The following is a 20,622-nucleotide window of genomic DNA, read 5'->3' as shown; positions in this document are numbered from 1 at the left end:
AAAAAATGTAATGTTTAAAAGTGCTTTGTAAATTGTAAGTAATTTTGGTATGCTATTACAACCTTTCAACAAGAATAAACCCTTTGGAAATACTCTTCAAAATTCATGTAGTAATTTTTTTAAGCCTACTATTATCAGTAGTTTATTAGTGTTCTTCTACCTTTCTTATTAAACAAATAGATTTTTTAAAAAGGAAGGGCAACCAGAGAAAAAGAATAAAATTGTGTATGTAAAGTCAAATAAATATTGCATACCTAAGTAATTATTATAAAGACTATCTCATAAGATCAGAAAGTACTTTGGATGAAGGAAACATAATAAAATGGAGTGTGTAGTATGACTGAAATTACTTTTTTGTAAAAAGGCTTATATGTGCTAAATGACTGAATATAAACAGTATATATAGCAATGACATGAAAATCTTTTTTACTTGCTTTTTAGATTTCTCTATAATGGAGATATATTTAGGATTTAACACAATTTAGTATTAAAACTAAGAGCACCGGTGCTTTTTAACAATTTGTCTTAATTGACTTTATAATTTATGTTGTTACTGAACCACAAAACTCCTCATTTTACATACCTGGTACGCGAGAAATCATCTGACATAAGTCAACACTTAAAGCAGCAGCTCTTTGTAAGAGGTAGCCCCAGGAATGCATTTGAATCTCATATCCTAGGAGAATATCAGGATCATATCTAAAGGAAAAAAAATTAAATGAGGCCCATACATTTGGAAGCTTTAACTTGGAGAATTATTTATTCATAAGAGATACAAAATTGAAAATCTGTATTTCATGTTGGTTCTAAGAGGATTATACAATGGCACCTACAGAATTTTTATATAAATGGGAACAAGTAGAGAGTATTTGATATGCAGCTTCTTTTATGAAATGAACACAGTTTTTGCTAAGACTCTATTTTTGTGTGTAATGAGTACATTTCTTAGGGCTAGGGGTTTAGCCTAGTGTTAGAGTGCTTGCCTAGCATGCATGAAGACCCGGGTTCGAGGCCTCAGTACCACGTACATAGAAAAAGCCGAAGTGGTGCTGTGGCTCAAGTGGTAGAGCTCTAGCCTTGAGGAAGCCCGAGGACAGCGCCTAGGCCCTGAGTTCAAGCCCCAGGACTGGAAAAAAAAGAAAAAAAAAGAGTACTTTCTTTTTGAACGATGCTGCATCTTTCCTCACCCTCTCCCAGTTTTTTCCCCCCATCATCATCAACAAGTTGTAGAGTTCATTTTCAACATTGTGCCCAGTGAGTACCACTGCTGCACTTGGATTTCTGGAGATTTTTAGCACAATTTTTCTAAGTATGATTACACCATGAAGATGCCAACAATAATAAGCCATTAAATATACTTAAATATAGTTAAGTCCTCCAAATAGCTCTAATTTCTTAGTCTCTGATACATACAACATCTTGTTGTTTTAAGAATTAGTATTCTTGTCAGCTCTTTATGACATAGTAACTGAGTTGATTAAATACAATTTTTAAAGTAATGATTTTAAAATAATTTCATTTAAAAAGTTTATTTGGGGTTGGCAGAGTGGCTGTTGTGGTAGAGTGCCTGTCTAATGGGTATGAAGGAGTTCAATCCCAAGTACAGCACAAAAAAAGTATTTTTATAAACTCTTACTGTTTATAAGTGACTGCAAAAGTTTTACTATGTTTTTCAATAGATTTCATAGAGAATGTTTCTATATAAGAACTGAATAGTTGTTTAAAAACAATTTCTGATACAATGTGCATAGATTTTTTTGGGGGGAGGGTGTCATGGGGCTTGAATTCGACCTGGGCACTGTCCCTGAGCTCTTTAGCTCAAGGCTACTGCCTTACCCTTGAGCCAAGCCCACTTCCCGTTTTTCTAGAGTTTAATTGGAGGTAAAAGTTTCAGGTCCTTTTGTGCCTGGGCTGGCTTTGAACCTTGATCCTCAGATCTCAGCCTCCTAAATAGCTAGGATTACAGGTGTAAGCCACCATGAGCCACGGAGCCACCATGCCTGGCTACAATGTGCATAGATTTTTAACTGGGATTTAGCCTAGTCTTAACAGGCTAACATCTCAGATTAAAGACAATGAGAAAAAAGGAAGGAACTTGACAAATAATTCTGAGATGGATAAGATGTAATGTATATATATATATACATATACAGAAAAAAACAAAAGGGAAAAATAATAACAAATCTAAATTAGAGCAACTAGAAAAATGTAGAACTACACAAATATTTTTACATGCAAAAACAAAAAATTTGACAGGAAAATAACTTACTCAAGACAAAAATACAAAGTGAAGTGACACCACCATCTATGAGCTCAACAAGTGGGACAAACAAACTAATTTTTACTTGATTTTCCTCAATGGGTAGCATAATTCATCTTGTGGATACTTAAGAAAATTCCATTTGTAAATAATGAATAAAATAGTGTTGGTAGGGAAGAAAATTCCTTTTGTAAGTAATGAATAAAATAGTGTTGGTAGGGAATTTTATTGCTGGGAATATACCCACCAATGAGGAAACAAACATACAAACTATAGGAACTTGCTGGATGTGTGCTGACACAAATAATGTTTAATTTTAGCTCTTTTTTTTTGTTTGTTGGTTTGTTAATCTTGGGGCTTGAACTCAGGGCCTAGGCACTGTCCTTGAGCTTTCTCAAGGCTAGCACTTTACCATTTGAGCCACAGCAACACTTCTGGATTTTTCTGGATATATGGTACCAAGAATTGAATCCAGGGCTTTGAGCATGCTAGGCAAGCACTCTATCACTAGTCTACACATCCAATCCCGAGTATGTAATCTTTGCAAGGCTAATTTTCTACTTTTCAAAGTTCACAGAGGATTCTCTTGCTCTTTCAAATATTTACCCATACTATCTGCAACAGCATGAAAAGATTGAAGAAACAAAGGCTAAATAAAAGATTAGAAAATACAAGATACCTCTTCATTATATTTGCAATTTCTTGAAAGAGTGCCTTCTCATCAGCAGCATATGTAACTTCTAGTCCTGTAATTCCAGATCTGATAAGTAATGGGGTCTGATATCTGATATCTAAGAAATAAACAAAATGGGTAATGATATTTTATGTAAATATTACATAAAAATATTATAATTTGCTTTAAGTATACTAATGAAACCTTTTATATTAAGCATTTGTCAAAGTACTTTCAAAAGTGTCGTAAGTATTTAGAAGTTACAAATATCATTTTTTTTCTTTTTTGTCAGTCATGTGACTTGAACTCTGGGGCCTGGGCATTGTCCCTGAGCTCTTTAGCTCAAGGGTACAGCCCTACCACTTTGATCTACAGTGCCTCTTCCAGGTTTCTGGTGGTTAACTGGAGGTAAGAGTTTCCCAGACTTTAGTGCCTGGGCTGGCTTTGAATCATGATCTTCAAATCTCAGGCTCCTGAGTAGCTAGGATTATAAGCGTGAGGCACCGCACCCAGCAATACAAATACCTTTAAAATTACTTCTAAATCACTGACTTACAGTAGTAACCTTCTAAGGCTTCTATTACCTTCTATTATAACAAAATTCTATTGTAACTGCAACAAAATATATGTTTGTGGAAAATTATATAGCTAAGCTTTGGGTCTATGTACCCCAAGGTCTATTGTCTATGTATATCCATCTAGAGGTACATAGTCATTTGGATTCTGTATGAACAAATTATAGTTATCCTAATTGGAAGTTTACTAAGATATTTATGTTATATTGCTTCTCATTGGCACTCCTTCCCTATCTTGGTACTGACACTAAAAATTTAAGAATCCTATGTGTGAGGGTAGTGTTCTACTATGAAGCTATACTAATCCACTTCTCATAGTTGACAATCAATTTAAAACAAAAACAATGAATGTAGGACAAAGTTTTCACAATATTCTATCCCCATTTCAGCAAACATTTTAGGGAAGTCATTGGCTTCCCTGGATTAGATCTCTTAACACAGAATTTCTCCTAAAATTTCCTTTTAAAAGACTCATTCTAAAACAGACAGATATATCATTAATGAACATCACCATCACCTTGACCAGAAGCTGTTTTGTCTTTATCAATCACTATTACACCAGTGAGTTCTGTTTTTTCTGTATCTGGGAGTGGACTATCTGATGAGATACAGTAGAACAAGGCACAGATTGGATCAAACTCAGGATCTGGTTCCAAATCTCTTCTAGTTCGAGCATGTAACTCCACACTGATTAGGGTAAGATTTTGAATCTACAAAGGACATAAAAATAAGTGTTTAAACATTTTTGTCAGATATGCATTCTCAAAGAAATGTTTTACTAAGACTCTAAGGAGGTATGTGTGCAAATTACTGAAAAATGGCCACAGTGACAATACTACACACATTTAATAAAGTAGTAAGTTTTATTTTATGTACATGTATATATATGTTTGTGTGTATATATATATATTTTTTGACCAGTCTTGGGGCATGAACTCAGAACCTGAGCACTGTTCTTGGGCTTTCCTCAAGCCTAGAGCTCTACCATTTGAGCAATAGCACTGCTTTCAACTTTTTCTATGTATGTGGTACAGAGGACCACATATATAGGCAAGCACTCTACCACTAGGCCAAACTCCCAGTCCTAGGAAGTTTTATTTACAAAGTGTTATTAAATTACTTCATGTCTTTATTTTACAAAATGAGATGTAATTCTTTAATGACAATACTTGCAAATATTTCTCTGAAATATATATAGTACCTCTCAATTATCTTCACTTCTGTTTAGAAAGAAGTCCAAGAGTAATCCCGGTGCTTATGTTCACTTAAGCCTGTCTGTCACTACTTACTCTTTACAAAGCTAACTAAACTATAACTGTACTTGCACATTAAATCAAAAAGAAGGTTTTTAAAAAAGTTTAATTGAAACTAGGCACAGTGGCTTATGCCTATAATTCTAGCTACTTAGGAGGCTAAGATTTGAGGACTGTGGTTCAAAGCCAGCCCAGGCACTAAAGACGTTAGACTCTTATCTACAATTAACCACTAGAAAACAGGCAGTGGGCTGTGGCTCCAGGGGTAGGGTGGTAGCCTTAAGCTGAAGAGTTCAGGGACAACACCCAAGCCTAGAATTCAAGTCCAACAACCCCCCCCCAAAAAAATTAATTACTATGAGAGGTACCTTTTCATATTCTAGGGAAAAATTTAAAACTATTTTTTCCTACAGAAGAAAAGTTATGTACCAATTATACAACCATATTTTATCAAAGCAAATACTCTGTTATTTAATAAAAATAGCATTTTATACTGTTCATACAAACTATACTCAGTTTTCTTTTTAAAAATCAACATGGGGCCGGGAGTTTGGCCTAGTGGTAGAGTGCTTGCCTAGCATGCACGAAGACTCAGGTTTGATTCCTTGGTACCACATGCATAGAGAAAAGCTGGAATTGGTGCTGAGGCTCAAGTGGTAGAGCTCTAACCTTGAGAAAGTCCAAGGACAGTGCTCAGGCCCTGAGCTAAAGCCTAGGACTGGCAAAAATAAAAAATAAAAATAAAACAGCAATGAAAAATCAACAGACTGAGCTGAGAACAACGCCTTGCACTTGTAATTCTACCTACTCAGTAACCTGGCATAGAAATATAGCTTGAACCCAGGAGTTTAAAATCAAATGTGAGCATCAAAGAAAGTTACTGTCTCCAAATAAATATATAAACAAATATAAAAAATCATGATGGCACTTAAAGACTGAGTAAGAACAACAAAATACAGCCTGGGTTCATCAGTATTCATAATATTTTACGACATATGCAAGCACCAGTGGCTCTTGCTTGTACTCAGGAGGCTGAGATCTGAAGATAACAGTTCCTTTCAGCCCAGGGAAAGTCTATGAGATTTTTATTTCCAATTAACCACCAAAAAGCTAAAGGCAGATTTCGTTACTAGAATTTTATGTTAAAAATTTTCCTTTATATTCCCTGATATAAAAAAAAGGATACTACACTTTGGGAATTATTTCAAGCAAACATAGTAAATGTTACTAGGCAAAAGGAGGAGGATTACTCTTAGGCACTGAGGGCTGATAATGGGTAAGAGAGGTAGGTCCAGAATACTAGAAACAGGAGATGGCAAGAGACAGATTGCTAGACAATGGAAGAGCATATTGTCATTTTGGGTTCACTTCCTCTTTTGACCACAAGGTGGCTATCAAGGAAAAAGTTTGTCAGTAATCAACCAGATATTTTCAGTGATTTTAACTTCAGAAGGGCCATGATCCTGAAATAAGGTTATGTAGAACAATGCCTATAACAAATAAATAGAAAATTAAAATTTTTCAAATAATGAAAAACAAACAAGTCTTTTTGCTAAAGCCTCTAAATTCTGCTTTAGTAAACACTTACGTATTCACAAGTATTAATTTATCTGGGCTTTTAGGGAGCTAGTACAGGCCAGGTACAAAAATAGGCAGTATATAAATGCTGTTAAATACAAAATTTACAATGAATAAACCAGGGAGTAAAACTATGTTCTAATTGAATTCTAATAAAACTGAACTTAACTTTCAGGTGGTTACTAATTTTTTTACTACATATGTGAGAAGATATAGTAACTATAAAACTGATATTTCCCTAAAGAACTATAAGTCAAAAGTAATCTAAAATTTTCTAGTATCAATATTTTAACAAGTAAAAAGCTAAACTGATCTTAAAATATTTTAAAAAAATTAATCCAATAGTTTGAGAATTCCTTATCCAAGGACTTTAGGATACTTACACATACATAATGAGACATCTCAAGGATGGCCCCTAAGCACAAAATTCATTTATTTTCTCTCTCTTGAGCGCGCGCGCGCGTGTGTGTATGTTGTGTGTGTGTTTCCTGGGGGCTTGAATTCAGGGTATGCCTGAGCATTTTCACTCAAGGCTGGTACTCTATCACTTGAGCCATAGTACCACTTCGGCTCTTTGTACTGATGAACTGGAGATAAGAGTCACAAGGACTTTCTTGCCTGGGCTGCAATCCTTGGATATCTGCCTGCTGAGAAGTTAGGATTACAGGTGAGAATCACCAGCAGCTGGCTGGTTTATTATTCTTACACACTCATACATTTGACATGTAGATAATTTTGTACAATATTTTGAATGTATCTCTGTTTTGACTACAGCTTATCATGTGAGGTTAGACATGGAGTTTTTCACATGTGGCATCATGTTGGTATTCAAAAACTTTTGGATCCTGGACTTCTGGATAAAGAATGCTTAACCTGGACATTTAAAATACCACACTTTCAATAAGTAACTAATACAAAAGTTATTAAGACATTTTACGTTCTTTAACTTATTGACTATTTGAAACCAATATTCATTTTGCATTTACAGTGGATGCTAAATTTTCTATGGCAAAATTTCATCTATATTTAGATTTCATTGAGTTTATAGAACCTCAATTATATTACATATGGTTATAATACACTTACGTTGTTCAAAACAATTTAAAAAATTTCTAATGGGGCCGGGAGTTTGACCTAGTAGTAGAGTGCTTGCCTAGCATGAACAAAGACCTAGGTTCGATTCCTTGGTACCAAACACATAGAAAAAAGCCGGAAACGGTGCTGAGCTCTAGCCTTGAGAAAGTCCAAGGACAGTGCTCAGGCCCTGAGCTCAAGCCCTGGACTGGCGGGGAAAAAAAAAAAGATTTCTAATATATAATTTGAGTATCAGTATGTAAATCTAATTACAATTAAATAAAATTTAGAATTTCTTTTTTCAGCTGCCTCGTCTGAATTTTAGGCCCTTGTTAGTGGCTAACCAGAATGAAAGCATAGACATAAATAATAAAACTATACTCTGATTTACAACTTATTGCTAGTCAGTGTGCTTTGAGATGTTTTCTAAACTACAGATAAATTTATAGTGACTCATTTACAAATTCTTTCAATTATATACTATGCCTTATGTACTTTTTGGTACGATAATGTGCTAATCTTTGGCATATAGGTTGAATTGTGAAAATAAAGTAGCAATCTAGACTATGTGAATAATTTGTCCTCTTTTGCAGCAAGCTCTAACTTTTTCAACCAAACAGAAAATATAAATAGAAGTCACATTAAAGATGTGACAGAAATATATTTTATAAATTTAATTATAATATAGAAATATGTAGTACCTATAAACTAAATTTAAGTTACTAGGTTTGTGAAAACTGTGAAGCTACAACTGATCATGCCTTTTCATTTTATATAAATAAAAACAACAAAATGAAAATCAATGTATCCTTCCCTCATTGAATTACTTTCAAATTTGTTTTCCAGAGAAAAACATAAACACAGTGTATATATTCAATTTTACCTCATGTAAAGCTTTTGCCTCCTGTAAGTTTTGTATGCTGACTTTGAAACCGTAAGTATTGTTCAGAGATGGTCCATCAATCTGAGATGTTTCTTTCTTGGGGGAATTTACTGCTGCAAATTGGTTCTATTAAAAGACACATAGCCAGAAAAAGATAAATAAGTAATAATTTTCTTTCTTTTGTTTCTTTATTGTCACTTAGACAATAGTTTTGTTTTTAAATGTATCATTTCTTTAACTCCAAGAAAAAAATTTATTCTGATAACTGCATATGTATACAAATATCAGATATACCCCATAACCAAACCATACACTGATCTTTGCTTTTGCTAGTCCTAAACATTAAAAATGACTTTGGTACAGAGTCGACAGTTATGCAACATGGACATTTATCTTGAGTACTTTTTGGAAGACAAGCAGTAACTAGTATATTTGCAACTACATTGTCTGAATTTTATTTAAAAAAACAAATATTTTACCCTGGAAGATGTACCTGAAAGATGAATTAACAAAATATTCAAACATTCAGATAAAAGGTCATTTATTTCTTACATTTTTCTGTTTTCAAATCCATTTACCATTCTCCTTAAAATCTTGTTTTGGTTTATATCTAACTGGCAGTAGTTAAAAAGAATAGCTATAAATACTAGAATCTATTTTATGTAATATTCACAAGAAGCTGTCAATATGTGATTTCCAATTAAAATTTTTCCAAAAATATGTGACTAATGTATACTTCGTTTTTCTACATAATCACATACACTTGTAAACACTATATTTTAGTATCTAAGATGCTCACAGCTTCTCAGTTTCAGTAGTATATAATGTTGCCTTCCTTGCTACTTAGTGAAGTTAACTGAAAAAATTAATAGTTATATTTGAGAAAAAATAAACCAAGGAAAAGGATATATTTTTGGTGGGATCAAAAATCACTTACTTGAGCTCTGCTGTCATTGGATTGTTCTGATTTTGCCAGTAATCAGTTAATGTATTTGTATCCTCATAATCCACATTTTGGCTATCATATTCACTTTCTCTGTAATATTTGTATTTACATATAAGAATCTTTTAGATCCCAGCATTAAAAAAACTTTAAAAATAGGCAATTTGTTGTCTCAAAGATATGTAAATAATGATGAAAATATAAGCAATGAAAAAAATTTGAGACATGGGTTTTATTAATTATCTAACTTATATCTAACAATAAGACTAGATCTTCCATTGACAATATGTCTAGTGTAATTACCTTCGTTTGAGTTGTTAAAAGTACTCTTCTAAGAGTGTCAGTATTACTTCCTTTCTTATTACTCAACTTCTGTGTTTTTGGTTCTGTAAAAACAAATTTCATTTTTACTTATACATCAAAATTACATGCTTCTGTTTTAAAAAAATCTTTTTTTCCAAATAATTTTGAGTATTGTTCTAGGAATTCCCCAAGTACTTTATAATTTAGAAGTAAAACTAACCCTTCCACATAGTTGGGTGGCAGGTGCATTTCACTGCACCCAATTCTTAATGGATAAGATGGAATTATAAATATCTAAATGGATACAGGCAGAAAAAAGGTTTCCCATCCTTGATTGTATACCAATACCCCAAGTAGATACCTTAGCTATGGATAAGACTGAACCTCATACACATGTATTTTCAACATATGCATGCCTATGTCCAAGTTCAACTTAGAAATTAGGCACAGTAAAAAGTAAAATAGCACTGGCACAATGGCTCACGCCTGTAATCCTAGCTACTCAGGAGACTCGGATCGAGGTTCAAAGCCAGCCCAGGCACTAAGGCTCCAGGGGTAGGGCGGCAGCCTTGAGCTGAAGAGCACAGGGGCAGCACTCAGGCCCAGAGTTCAAGCCCCACGATTGACTTAAAAAAAAAAAAAAAAAAAGGAAACTAGCTAGAAATAACAAACATATAACAATACACTATAATATAGTAAGTTATATGTATGTGGTCACGTTCTTAAAATAATCTTATACTTCTGTCATTTCCCTTAAATGAAGTACTTTATGGTTTCTCTTTGGCATTTAAGACCTGCCAGCACCACAGTTCTTGTGCTTGTAAAATAGGATTATATGAACAGAGTACTGCAATTCTACAATAGCATGATAAATGAGATTGCTACGAAGTAATAAACAAAGGGAACATTTATATCCTAAAAATGTGATATTTCATAATGCTATTCAGAATGACACAGAATTGGTTTTTAGAACCACAATTTTCTGTGGCTACTTGAGATTATTGAGAGAAAAAATGTGGAAAAATGAAGAACACTATACGTAAGCCAAAGCTTCTTTGATCTGAAATCTGAAGAGTAACTATGAAATGGATTAGGGATTTGTGTTGAATACATTTGGAATTCAGGGCCTGGGCACTGTCCTTGGGCACTTTTTGCTCAAGGCTAGCCCTCTGCCACTTGAACCACAGCACCACTTCTGGCTTTTTCTGGGTATGTAGTTCCAGGGAATCGAACCCAGGGCTCCGTGCATGCTTGGGGAGCATGCTACCACTAGGCCACACTCCCCGCCCGCTGAATATATTGTTTTTGTAAGTGTGTAAGAAGGCTAGTGTTGAAGCCCAGAGAAAAGATCATGAGAGCTCGGCCTAGGAGCAGAATGAAATCCATCAATTTGAATTATTTAGAACATAAATGACAGAACTAGGTAATGAACAGGAAACTGTAGAGTAGTTACTGAAGGACTCAGATAGGTATTAGAAAGAAAAGTGAAGAATGACTAGATGGGTTTTCATGTGGGGGCACATATCTGAGTATGTGTGTTTTCAAAGGCAACAGTGAATGTGTGCAATGGACCATAAGTGTAAAAAACACTCCTTTTGTGGTCCCTTTTGAGTACTCAAGCAGAAATGATATACAGGCAGCATCATACAGTGTTCTGGAAACAGAGTTCCGAACTAGAAACATAAATGTGTTACCTGTATTCATCTTAGGAAAAAAAAATATAAAGAAGGCTTATGCCTCCATAAGCTCTAGCATTCAGATAATTGAGAAGAGGGAAATGTTTTAAGTGAAGAAATTTGAAATGAAGAGGGGAAGTAGGTCCTTTAAAGAAAATTTAGTCACAGGACAAAGGCATGTGTTTAGATGAAATCTAGCTTTAGTAGTTTTAATAGTGAAATGACTGGGATAAAACTCAATTTAGAGTGAACTAAGAAAAAGGAGTGAATAAATGTTAAAGTAGAGAAATATTTTTAATAAATTGGCTTTGAAGGGGAAAAGAAAGTAGATTCAAGTTGGTTGGAGATAGAAAATTATAGGAAACTTTTGGTTTTGTTTCTATTTTATTTTCTGTATGTATGTATGTATGCATGTATTTATGCAATACTCTAAGGTTCGAACTCAGGGCCTACACTTGCTAGATAGCTGCTCTACCACTTGAGACACACTTCAAGCCCTTTTTGGCTTTAGTTATTTTTTAGACAGTCTAAAGCTTTTTGCTTGGGCTAGCTTCAGACTACAATCCTCCTGCTTTTGTCTCCTGCATAGCTAGGATTACCAATATGATCTACTATCCTTAGTTTGTTGAGATAGGGTCTTGTGAACTTTTTGCCCGAGCTGGCCTCCAACAGCGAACCTCTCATCTCTACCCCCTGAGTAGCTGGGACTATAAATGTGTACCACAAAGAGGAGGTTAAGGGTGCAGCTCAGTGGACTAGTGTTTGCTAGTATGTGTGAGGTTCTGGGTTTGATCCCCAGAACCATGAAAATAGATTAAAAGGATAAGTAAATAGGTAAGTAAATGAATGGTGGAAGATGGCTACATGTGAAAAAGCCAATGGGGAAAATGAAGCTGAAAAGAAGGTAAAGGTTTCTGGAGGGTTCTTATATTTCACCTAAAAGGTAGTAAGCTACAATAGAAACAAAGATTAAAATGTTTCCACATGTTGATTTTCTAAAACATAACTATTGCTCATTCCTTAGCTAAAACTTCATTTCAAAAGCTATGATTTTTGCTATAGTCTGATGTCTTTATATTATTTATAGACTTGCCTGTTGATAAAGGGCTAAGGTCAGTTGCTTCAGGATGCTTTTCCAGACGTTTTCTCTGTATAATTGGTGTACTATGAAGGCAAAATGATTCACATTTCTCAGTTCTCGCCATAGCATTAATTGAAGAGATCACTAGTGACTGCTGAGGCTCACTGCAGGGACTTTTTTGTATACCATCTTTTATTGGCTTTACAAAGTTCTCAACAGCCAGAGAACATAGTTCCTCCATGGGTGATGAAGGTCTATCATCTCCACTTAATGCTTTGAAATTTGGTGATGCTTCTTGTTGCCAAGGGAGAATTACTAGAGAATCAGGGGAGCTATCGCTAACATAATAGTTACTGTCGTCATCTTCTTTCTCAGGATTATCTGCAGGGGCAATCGGTAACAACATCTGACTTGCACTTAAAGTTTGACTGCATCCCATGGTTGGTGCTACTAAAGCAATCTGAGAATTAGCAACAAGCTCCTTGGTATGTGATGCAGTGGGAAGTAAATGTGGGCTTGCATCCATTTGTGGAGGCACTACAGGTTTCTCATCTGGGTTAACTAAGGAACTGAACTGCTCAGCAGATTTTACAATTGGCTCAGTCTTGGGGATTTTTTTACAACGTTCATATTCTTCTTTGGCTTGAAGCCATGCTTGGACCAGCTGTCGACTTGGGGCACATTTACAAGGCATAATCACAATTTTTTTATCTTCAATCATTTTATGGCTATTACTTGACGCTTTATTAACAACGGCTTGACCATTACGAAGGGGTGACCCTGGTCTGGGATTCTGAGTCATTGCTGAGAAGGCTGTTTTCCACAAACGAAGTCCTTCCAAGGAAAAGTCCCCTTCAAACTCTGCCAGATCATTTGGAAGTCGAGTTTCTACCATGAGGAGTCGTCCACCGATTTCCCTATAAACAAATTTCAGAACAAATGCTTTTTCTCAAAGAGCATTACAAAAATATTTTACTCCTTATCTAAACAAATCAGAGTCTCTTTTGGAGTTTTAAATATGTTCTCATCTCTTTCTTCTCATCTACTATCAATATGCTTTTCCTCACAGGAATATGGCTGCCAAATTAATTTCTGTTGGAAGGCATTATTAATGCAATAGGAAAAAGGCATTTCTTGTTTTAGTGCCCAATGAACCCCCTTCCCTCGTTTTTATCTAAGAAGACACACAAATGCATCACAAATGCATCAAACTGCTTAGGTTCCACTAATTTCTTTTTTTTTTTTTTTTGGTCAGCCATGGGACTTGAACACTGGGTGTTGTTCCTGAGTTCTTCAGCTCAAGGCTACTGCCCTACTCCTTGAGAAGCAGTTCCACTTCCAGTTTTCTGGAGATAAAAGTCTCATAGACTTTAGTGCCCGGGCTGGCTTTGAACCGTGATCCTCAGATCTCAGCCTCTTGAGTAGCTATGAGTTCCACTAATCTTCATGTAAGTTTCCACTGACATCATATATGGGTAAAAACAATGGGGCAATTTATCATTCAGAGCTTATATTCCCGAAGTGTATCTATATATTCTTACTATATTCTTACTATCATAATTTAGTAAAGCCAGTCAATTCAAACACGTCTTCATATTCCCCAATTCTCTCAATCATAAAAACCTTACATGCTGACTGGTGATACTAGCAGAGGATGTGCCCAGCATGCACCAGACCTTTGGCTTGTCTCCAGCGATAAAAAACAGGAAGGGTGCAGTAGCTCAGGCCTGTAGTATCAGATATTCAGGGGGTGAAGACTGGGAGGACTGTGATGTAAGCTCAGCCCAGGCAGAGTCAGCAACATACCACCTTAACCAATATGCTGGGGATGTTGTGCGTCATCCCGGTCACAAATGAGGGCTATGGTATAGCCCACACTAGGCAAAAACATGAGATACTACTGCACAATAACTAAAAGTAAAAAGACCTGCAGTATAGCTCAAACAGTAGATTCTGTGCCTAGTAAATAGGAGGCTCTAAACTCCAGCATCATCAAAAACAAAACAGAAATCTAAGTACAGGGCTGACACTGACATAAGAACTCTACCACTAGGCTAAACTCTCGGCCCCCACTATACCATTTTTTTTTTTTTTTTTTGCGGGGAGGCAGTCTTGGGCTTGAACTCAGGGCCTGAGCACTCTCCTTGGACTTTCTCAAGGCTAGAGCTCTACCACGTGAGCCTCAGCATCACTTCCAGCTTTTTTTCTATGTATGTGGTACTAAGAGTCAAACCCACAGAATGCCAAGTTTTAAAAAATGGTGTAGTGGGGACAGGAGTTTGGCCTAGTGGTAGAGTGCTTGCCTAGCATGCACAAAGACCTGAGTTCAATTCCTCAGTACCACACACATAGAAAAAGCCAGAGGTGGTGCTGAGGCTCAAATGGCAGAGTGTTAGCTTTGAGGAAAAAGCCAAAGGACAGTGCTCAGGCCCTTAATTCAAGTCCCAGGACACACACACACACACACACACTTGGCATTATGTTACTGTGAGCCTCTGATTCTCTAATCCGTAGTGAATGAAATCTAATACTCATTAACTTAAACACATTTGCCTAGACATAGTCATCGAGTTGTGAATTCTCTTAGTAAACTTACGATTACAAAATTTTCTTTATACCTACAAATACAAAATTAGCAATAATGTATCAAATGTTACATGCAAAATAATTATTTCAAAATGACTCAAAGGAAAAAAAATAATCTGATTACCTGGGTTTTTCCGGTACATCAGAAGGATTGCTGCAGAATGGCTCCTGGTAAATAGTCTCGGAAAGGTCATGATCCAACAAAGTTGCCACAATTTCTTCTCTACTTGGTGGTGACATAAGTGGTTTCAGAATGTGAGCAGTGCGAGAGGTGAAACTGCCATTTTTAGATTGTAAGGGAGAACTGGTAGACCTTGGTGAACTGTCAGGAGTTGGTGTCAATATGTCATTGTTTCTTGAGACGTACAATTCTAAATCTTCAGAGGCTGCATCCACAAGTTCACCATCAGGGGAGGAAAGTATTGTAGTAAATGAGGTATTAACTGAGTCAAGAGACTGCCTCAAGTCTTTCCTATTATGACCTTGAAGCCAGTCTGAATTACTTGGTGGTGGGAGACTAAGAAATACTTCTTTGCTCACTGAATTCCTATTTAATCTGGACTTTTCGTTGAGACAGTCATCTGATTGCTGGACACAGAAAGAATCCATTATTGAATTAGATCGATTTGTTAGGGGATGAAAGCTATTTTTCCATGGGTTATGGCGATGATTCTCATTGCAGTCTATAGATGCTTTCTCAAAAAGTTCAGGACTTAAAGTTCCAGATCTAATCCATGAGGCTGACTCAGAAGCATGATGCTTCTCTTCATCACACTTCTGGTTGTCATGACTTAAAAACTCATTTTTTTCTTTTGCTTGTCCTGGGAAGAGATCCTGAACAGCATCACTAAGAAATTTTTGAGGCAAATTCTGATCAGCTGGAACAAACTGACTGCCAGAATACAAGCTACAAAATCCAGTTTGACCTATTGTGTTAATATCAAAATTATAATTATGTTCAGGAGACAAGCTATCTTCAAGAGAATAACAACTTTCAAAACCAGGGTCTGAAAAAAAGATGGGACTATCATCTGACAATGAATTATCCAACTGGCCAGAGTTTTGTAAATTTAGAGACTCTACTTTTAGATGTTTGGGAGTTTTTTCTTTAGATTTTGTACTTCTAGGAGTTCGAGGTTTTCTTGGAGATGTTACTGATCGTGTCCGTTTATTTGCTTTGTTATGTTCAAGGGAACCAGAACTGTTTCTGTTTGGTTGATGTTTATTGGATAATTGGTCTTGTGTAATATTTGCGTTTTGTGCTTTCAGCTGTCTTTTTTGTAGCAATTCTTTTAGAACTGCTAGTCCGGATTGTCCTTCACCAAATGACGAAGGTGTTGACATATTTTGATTTTTACACTGAGAAAGTGTCTTGGTTTGTGAAATTGCTTCTGACAATGACCTTTGTTTTATTCTTTCAGGTTTAAAATTTGACATATCTAAAATAAAGCCCCTTTGTTTCTGTTCCCATGCTATCTGTTTGACTGGACTTCTTAAGGAAGTTACAGTACAATTATTAGGCATCTGGCTTTCTTCAGAAGCTACATTTCTAGAACTAGCTTCACTGTGCTTTGATTGTTCTGCCATGCACACAATTTGCTGCTGACTATCTTTGCAATGCAAAAAATTAGGAGCACATATTTGGTCTGATTTCGATTCTAGGGAACTATGAAACTCACCTAACTTCCCAATAGATGGAATATAATTTTTTTTTGCATTTGTATTCTCTTCTATCTTTGGAGACACTATACTTGAAGACATCTGTGTACTTTGTGCTACCTGAGACAAATGGTTGGAAAGGTCAAATATATTTTTTTGAATCAAGGTTGATTCCTTTAGAGTAAACATAGTATTTTGATTATGAGACCTTTGAATATTAATTTTTGAGATTCCAGGTGCTATAGAACCACAAACAACTGATGAATGAAACTCATCTAGTGAGCCTGGGAATGTTTGCAAATCTACAGACTTCTTGCTTTCTAAGAATGAAGAAAAGCATCCAGGTAACTTCTGTTGTGCACTGATTCCAGTAGGCTGTGGGGCAGTAAGGGGATGATCTGTAGAAGAGCCTGCTAGGGACATCTCTTTCTGCTTAAAAAGTACTTGAGAGCTAGAGCTATTTGTGAGCTCAGATATATTCTGGTGTTTCAGTACAAACTTAACTTCAGCACCAGACTGAGGTTTCGTTTTTTCATCTTTAAGCATTATATGTTTTCTTGATGTACTTTTCTCATTTGTTTTTTGTTTCTGTTTGGCTCTTGGTTTCTTTTTTCCATCGTCTACTAGTTTATTTGTCTGATTTCGTTTGTTTCTCTTCTTCGTAACTACAGAGGAATTAATAAGCTTTGTTTTTGATTTTTTAGCTTGCACTCTTGGCCGACTATTTTTTCCTACACGAGGATTACCTGTCTTACAATTGTATGCATTAGGACTCTTAAGAAGCATTGCTTCTTTCTCTGCAGCAGCTATGATTTCTTCAGCTCTTGGATCTGTGGGAGACCAGCAGCGAGGTGGAGAAGAATTGATAGGGCTTGTGCTTCTCTCAGAAAGAAAACCTAGTTTAGACATAACATCACTATAAGTTAAGTCACAGTCTTCGGTTTCAGCATTGTAAGAAGGTGAAGGAGGAGAAAGAACAGCATGGGATCGCTTTTTCCTGAAAGATAAAGTTCTTTTAATATTTTCACTATTTGCCCTTTGTTGTTTACCATTTTTTTTCTTAGCAGACTTATGTTTTGATTTTCTTCTGTGACTTTTCTTTGGTGTTAGTGGATAAATGGGATATTTGGTTGCAGGAGAATCAGGAACTTTTGGCCAAAAATCCTTCAAAGGTGCAAGTTTTTTATATAGTTCCATTTTTTCCTCTGTTAATATTACTTGTTTTTCCTTAGCGTCTACTTTTCCTAGCTTCACAAGCATATTTTTCCTCCCTCTAAATCTATTAATAATAATATACTTTATTATGACAGGGGGCAGCTTTTTAGACACTTTTCTTCGTTTTCGAGATTTGAGAGTTCCATCTAAACTTTCACTGATTTCCATGGGATGAGGTAGGCTAATTTTTGTGTTATGCGTTACAAAACTTGACTCGCTATCTTCAGTTTCATAATTTACCTTACGTTTGGCCCGAAGAGTGTATTTATTTCCATACAGTCCAAAGGACTGTTCCGTTTCTAGGGTTCCATCTCCAAAGTGACAGTCTAAAAAACTGTCTGTGGATGTTTTGTTTTCAAAAGCTCCACAAGTGGCTTTAATGACATCACTGGCCAACACATTATTTTTGTCAGGATTGCTATTATATGGATTACTTTGCATACAACTATTTTTTGTAGTTTCAGTCTCATTAATTTTGGTAGAAATCTCCTGATAACCTGCAGGTTTCTTTTTATTTAACTTTAGCCGCGATGCTTTACTGCCAGCTTGTAGTTTATATGTGACAGGAGATAGTTTTTGTGGTCTAGTGAGACAATTTGAAAGAACAACACTGGGAAAAAACATATAATGTGCTGCTTGCTGGCTGAGACTTGGCTTTTCTGGTTTATGTTCTTGAAATTCTTCATATCTAATTTTAAGTTTACTTAGTCCATTCTCATCAGCAATGCTATCAAGTGAATGTGCCACAGTTCTATTTTCCCCTGAGCATGATAGCAAGTCACAATTTTCACTTAATGATGAAGAAAATAAACTATTCAGAGATGTGCTGCTTCCTTTTTCATTTCCTTCAGAGGATGATTTATTTTTTGAGTGATTTAAGTCAGAAAAATTGAAAGAGTTTTTGCCCAATGTATTCTCGCTTGTGTGACGGTTTATGTGTATAAAAGGGGCATCCTTTTCAATCTTTCTAATGTTTGAATACTTTCTACTTGGTATTTGTCTTGTAACAGATGGAATATCTTCTTCATAATCAAAAATATTACGTTCGCATGGAAGGATGTCTTTCTTACAAATCTCTTTATGAGAATTTTCTGAGTGGACACCACTGCTTAAAGACCCATATTTCATAGAGTAAGTGCTTTCATTTGTAAAAGAGACTGAATTATCTATAACTTTTTCTACATTGTTTGACTGTGAAAGGTCTTCAATTAAGTCTTCCTTGTTCAAAACATGGGAAGAAAGGGCACTTGTGTGTTTACACTGAAATGTAATCTTAGCAGAAGATGGAGGTTCTAATGTAGCAGCATCTTTGTGAAAGATGGAAGGTTTTACTGATAGCTTGCTTGTTGCAACCACAGACGAATGGGTCCTAGAACTTTCATTATTCAATGGATTGTCTGGATGGAAGAAAAATTTATTTTATTTACATTTAATTTGTTAAAGTACTCACTTCACACTCTCTTATAAAAGAAATCATATGAAATTAAGTTTGTACATTTCAAATGGTTATCTGAATAAAATATCTATATATCACTAAGATATTTCAATCAAATTATTAGTTTTACCCCCCCCCTTTTTTTTTTCCTTTTTTGCCAGTCATGGGGCTTGAACTCAAGGTCTGTGCATTATTCTGGGGCTTTTTCAAGGCTGTGTTCTACCACTTAAGCCACAGCACTACGTCTGGCCTTTTCTGTATATGTAGTACCAAGGAATGCAACCCAAGGCTTCATGTATGCTAGGCAAGTACTCTTCCACTAGGCCACAATCCCAGTCCCTAAACCCTTTTTTAAATCAAAAAAACATTTTATTTGCATTCACTGTATTTTGATGAATAAGGGAAAATCTGTCACATTTAAATTTTCCCATGAAATAATGTTTCTTTGCAATTTACTTCAGTAAGTTTCTTATGGCATGTGAATGTTAATATTGTAAAATCAGTAATTAATGAACATCACGTCCTTTAGATTTTTTTCAGGAGCAAAAAACCTGATAAAAGAAACATAATAGTTTATCTACAGCATAACAAAGTCAATTATATAGGAAATGTGACAATTATTTCACTTATTTTTAGCCCCTACATAACCAAAGGTTGACAGTAGCCTGGCTTACTTACCACTGTTTTCATCTGCAGTTCCATCTAGCTGAGGTATAGAAAGATTGGCAAGAAGCAAACTGTTATCACTCCATTCCATTTCATCTTCTGAAGATGAATCATCATCTTCAGTTGAACTTTTGTGGGTGTTTCTGCACAGTGAACTAAAGAACATTAAAATTCATCAGTAAGATAGAAAATAGAAACTTAGATGTAAATAACTTAATATGACTAGAATAGTAGAACAATGAAGAATTTGGAAATAATGTTAACTTCAAAAAGCAAAGTTATTTTATGAACATGCTCTACAATGGGTGAAGGCCAAAAATATCCTTCATGTGGAGGAAGATATGAGCATCTCAGTTCCTGCAGGCCAGCCTGGACAAAAACTAGTGAGATTTTATTCTCTAAAACAAACTAAGAGGGCCAGGAGCATATCCCATCCGATTCCTCAGTACCACATACACAGAAAATGCTGGAAGTGGCATTGTGGCTCAGGTGGCAGAGTGCTACCCCTAAGAAAAAGTGTCCAAGGACAGTGCCTTGAGTTCAAGTCCCAGGACTGGCAAATAAATAAAGAGCAAAAGGACTTAGAGGTATGGCTCAAGTAGTAGGACCTGAGTTCAATCCTACAACTGTAAGAATTAAAAAACAAAACAAAACTGGAAGAACTATCAAACATTATTTAACACAGCTCTTACTTTTAGTCTGTGTAGCTCAATGTAAATACTGTTTTCAACAGATTTTTGTATAATCTCTGCTTTTCTATTT

At 35.6% G+C, this 20,622-nt stretch overlaps 1 protein-coding gene across 6 annotated transcripts in view; it reads right to left on the bottom strand.

Annotated features, from left to right (window-relative positions):
• The window catches only part of Rev3l (REV3 like, DNA directed polymerase zeta catalytic subunit), a 143,846-nt gene that overhangs the window by 46,314 nt on the left and 76,910 nt on the right, over nucleotides 1-20,622 (bottom strand). For all 6 annotated transcript variants that reach the window (XM_090338273.1, XM_090338274.1, XM_090338277.1 and 3 more), the window contains 8 exons: nucleotides 19,873-20,015; nucleotides 15,010-19,156; nucleotides 12,312-13,216; nucleotides 9,543-9,625; nucleotides 8,297-8,422; nucleotides 4,026-4,218; nucleotides 2,940-3,051; nucleotides 584-699 (listed from right to left, as the gene is read on the bottom strand). In XM_090338273.1, the coding sequence (XP_090194399.1) occupies nucleotides 584-699; nucleotides 2,940-3,051; nucleotides 4,026-4,218; nucleotides 8,297-8,422; nucleotides 9,543-9,625; nucleotides 12,312-13,216; nucleotides 15,010-19,156; nucleotides 19,873-20,015 (5,825 nt within the window). The remainder of the gene's footprint in view (nucleotides 1-583; nucleotides 700-2,939; nucleotides 3,052-4,025; nucleotides 4,219-8,296; nucleotides 8,423-9,542; nucleotides 9,626-12,311; nucleotides 13,217-15,009; nucleotides 19,157-19,872; nucleotides 20,016-20,622) is intronic.

The sequence above is a fragment of the Megascapheus bottae genome, chromosome 8, assembly GCF_031878675.1.
Source record: "Megascapheus bottae isolate mThoBot1 chromosome 8, mThoBot2.hap1, whole genome shotgun sequence".
Classification (NCBI taxonomy): domain Eukaryota; kingdom Metazoa; phylum Chordata; class Mammalia; order Rodentia; family Geomyidae; genus Megascapheus; species Megascapheus bottae.
The sequence above is the reverse complement of the archived record's forward strand: the minus strand, read 5'-3'. Positions and strand labels throughout refer to the sequence as shown.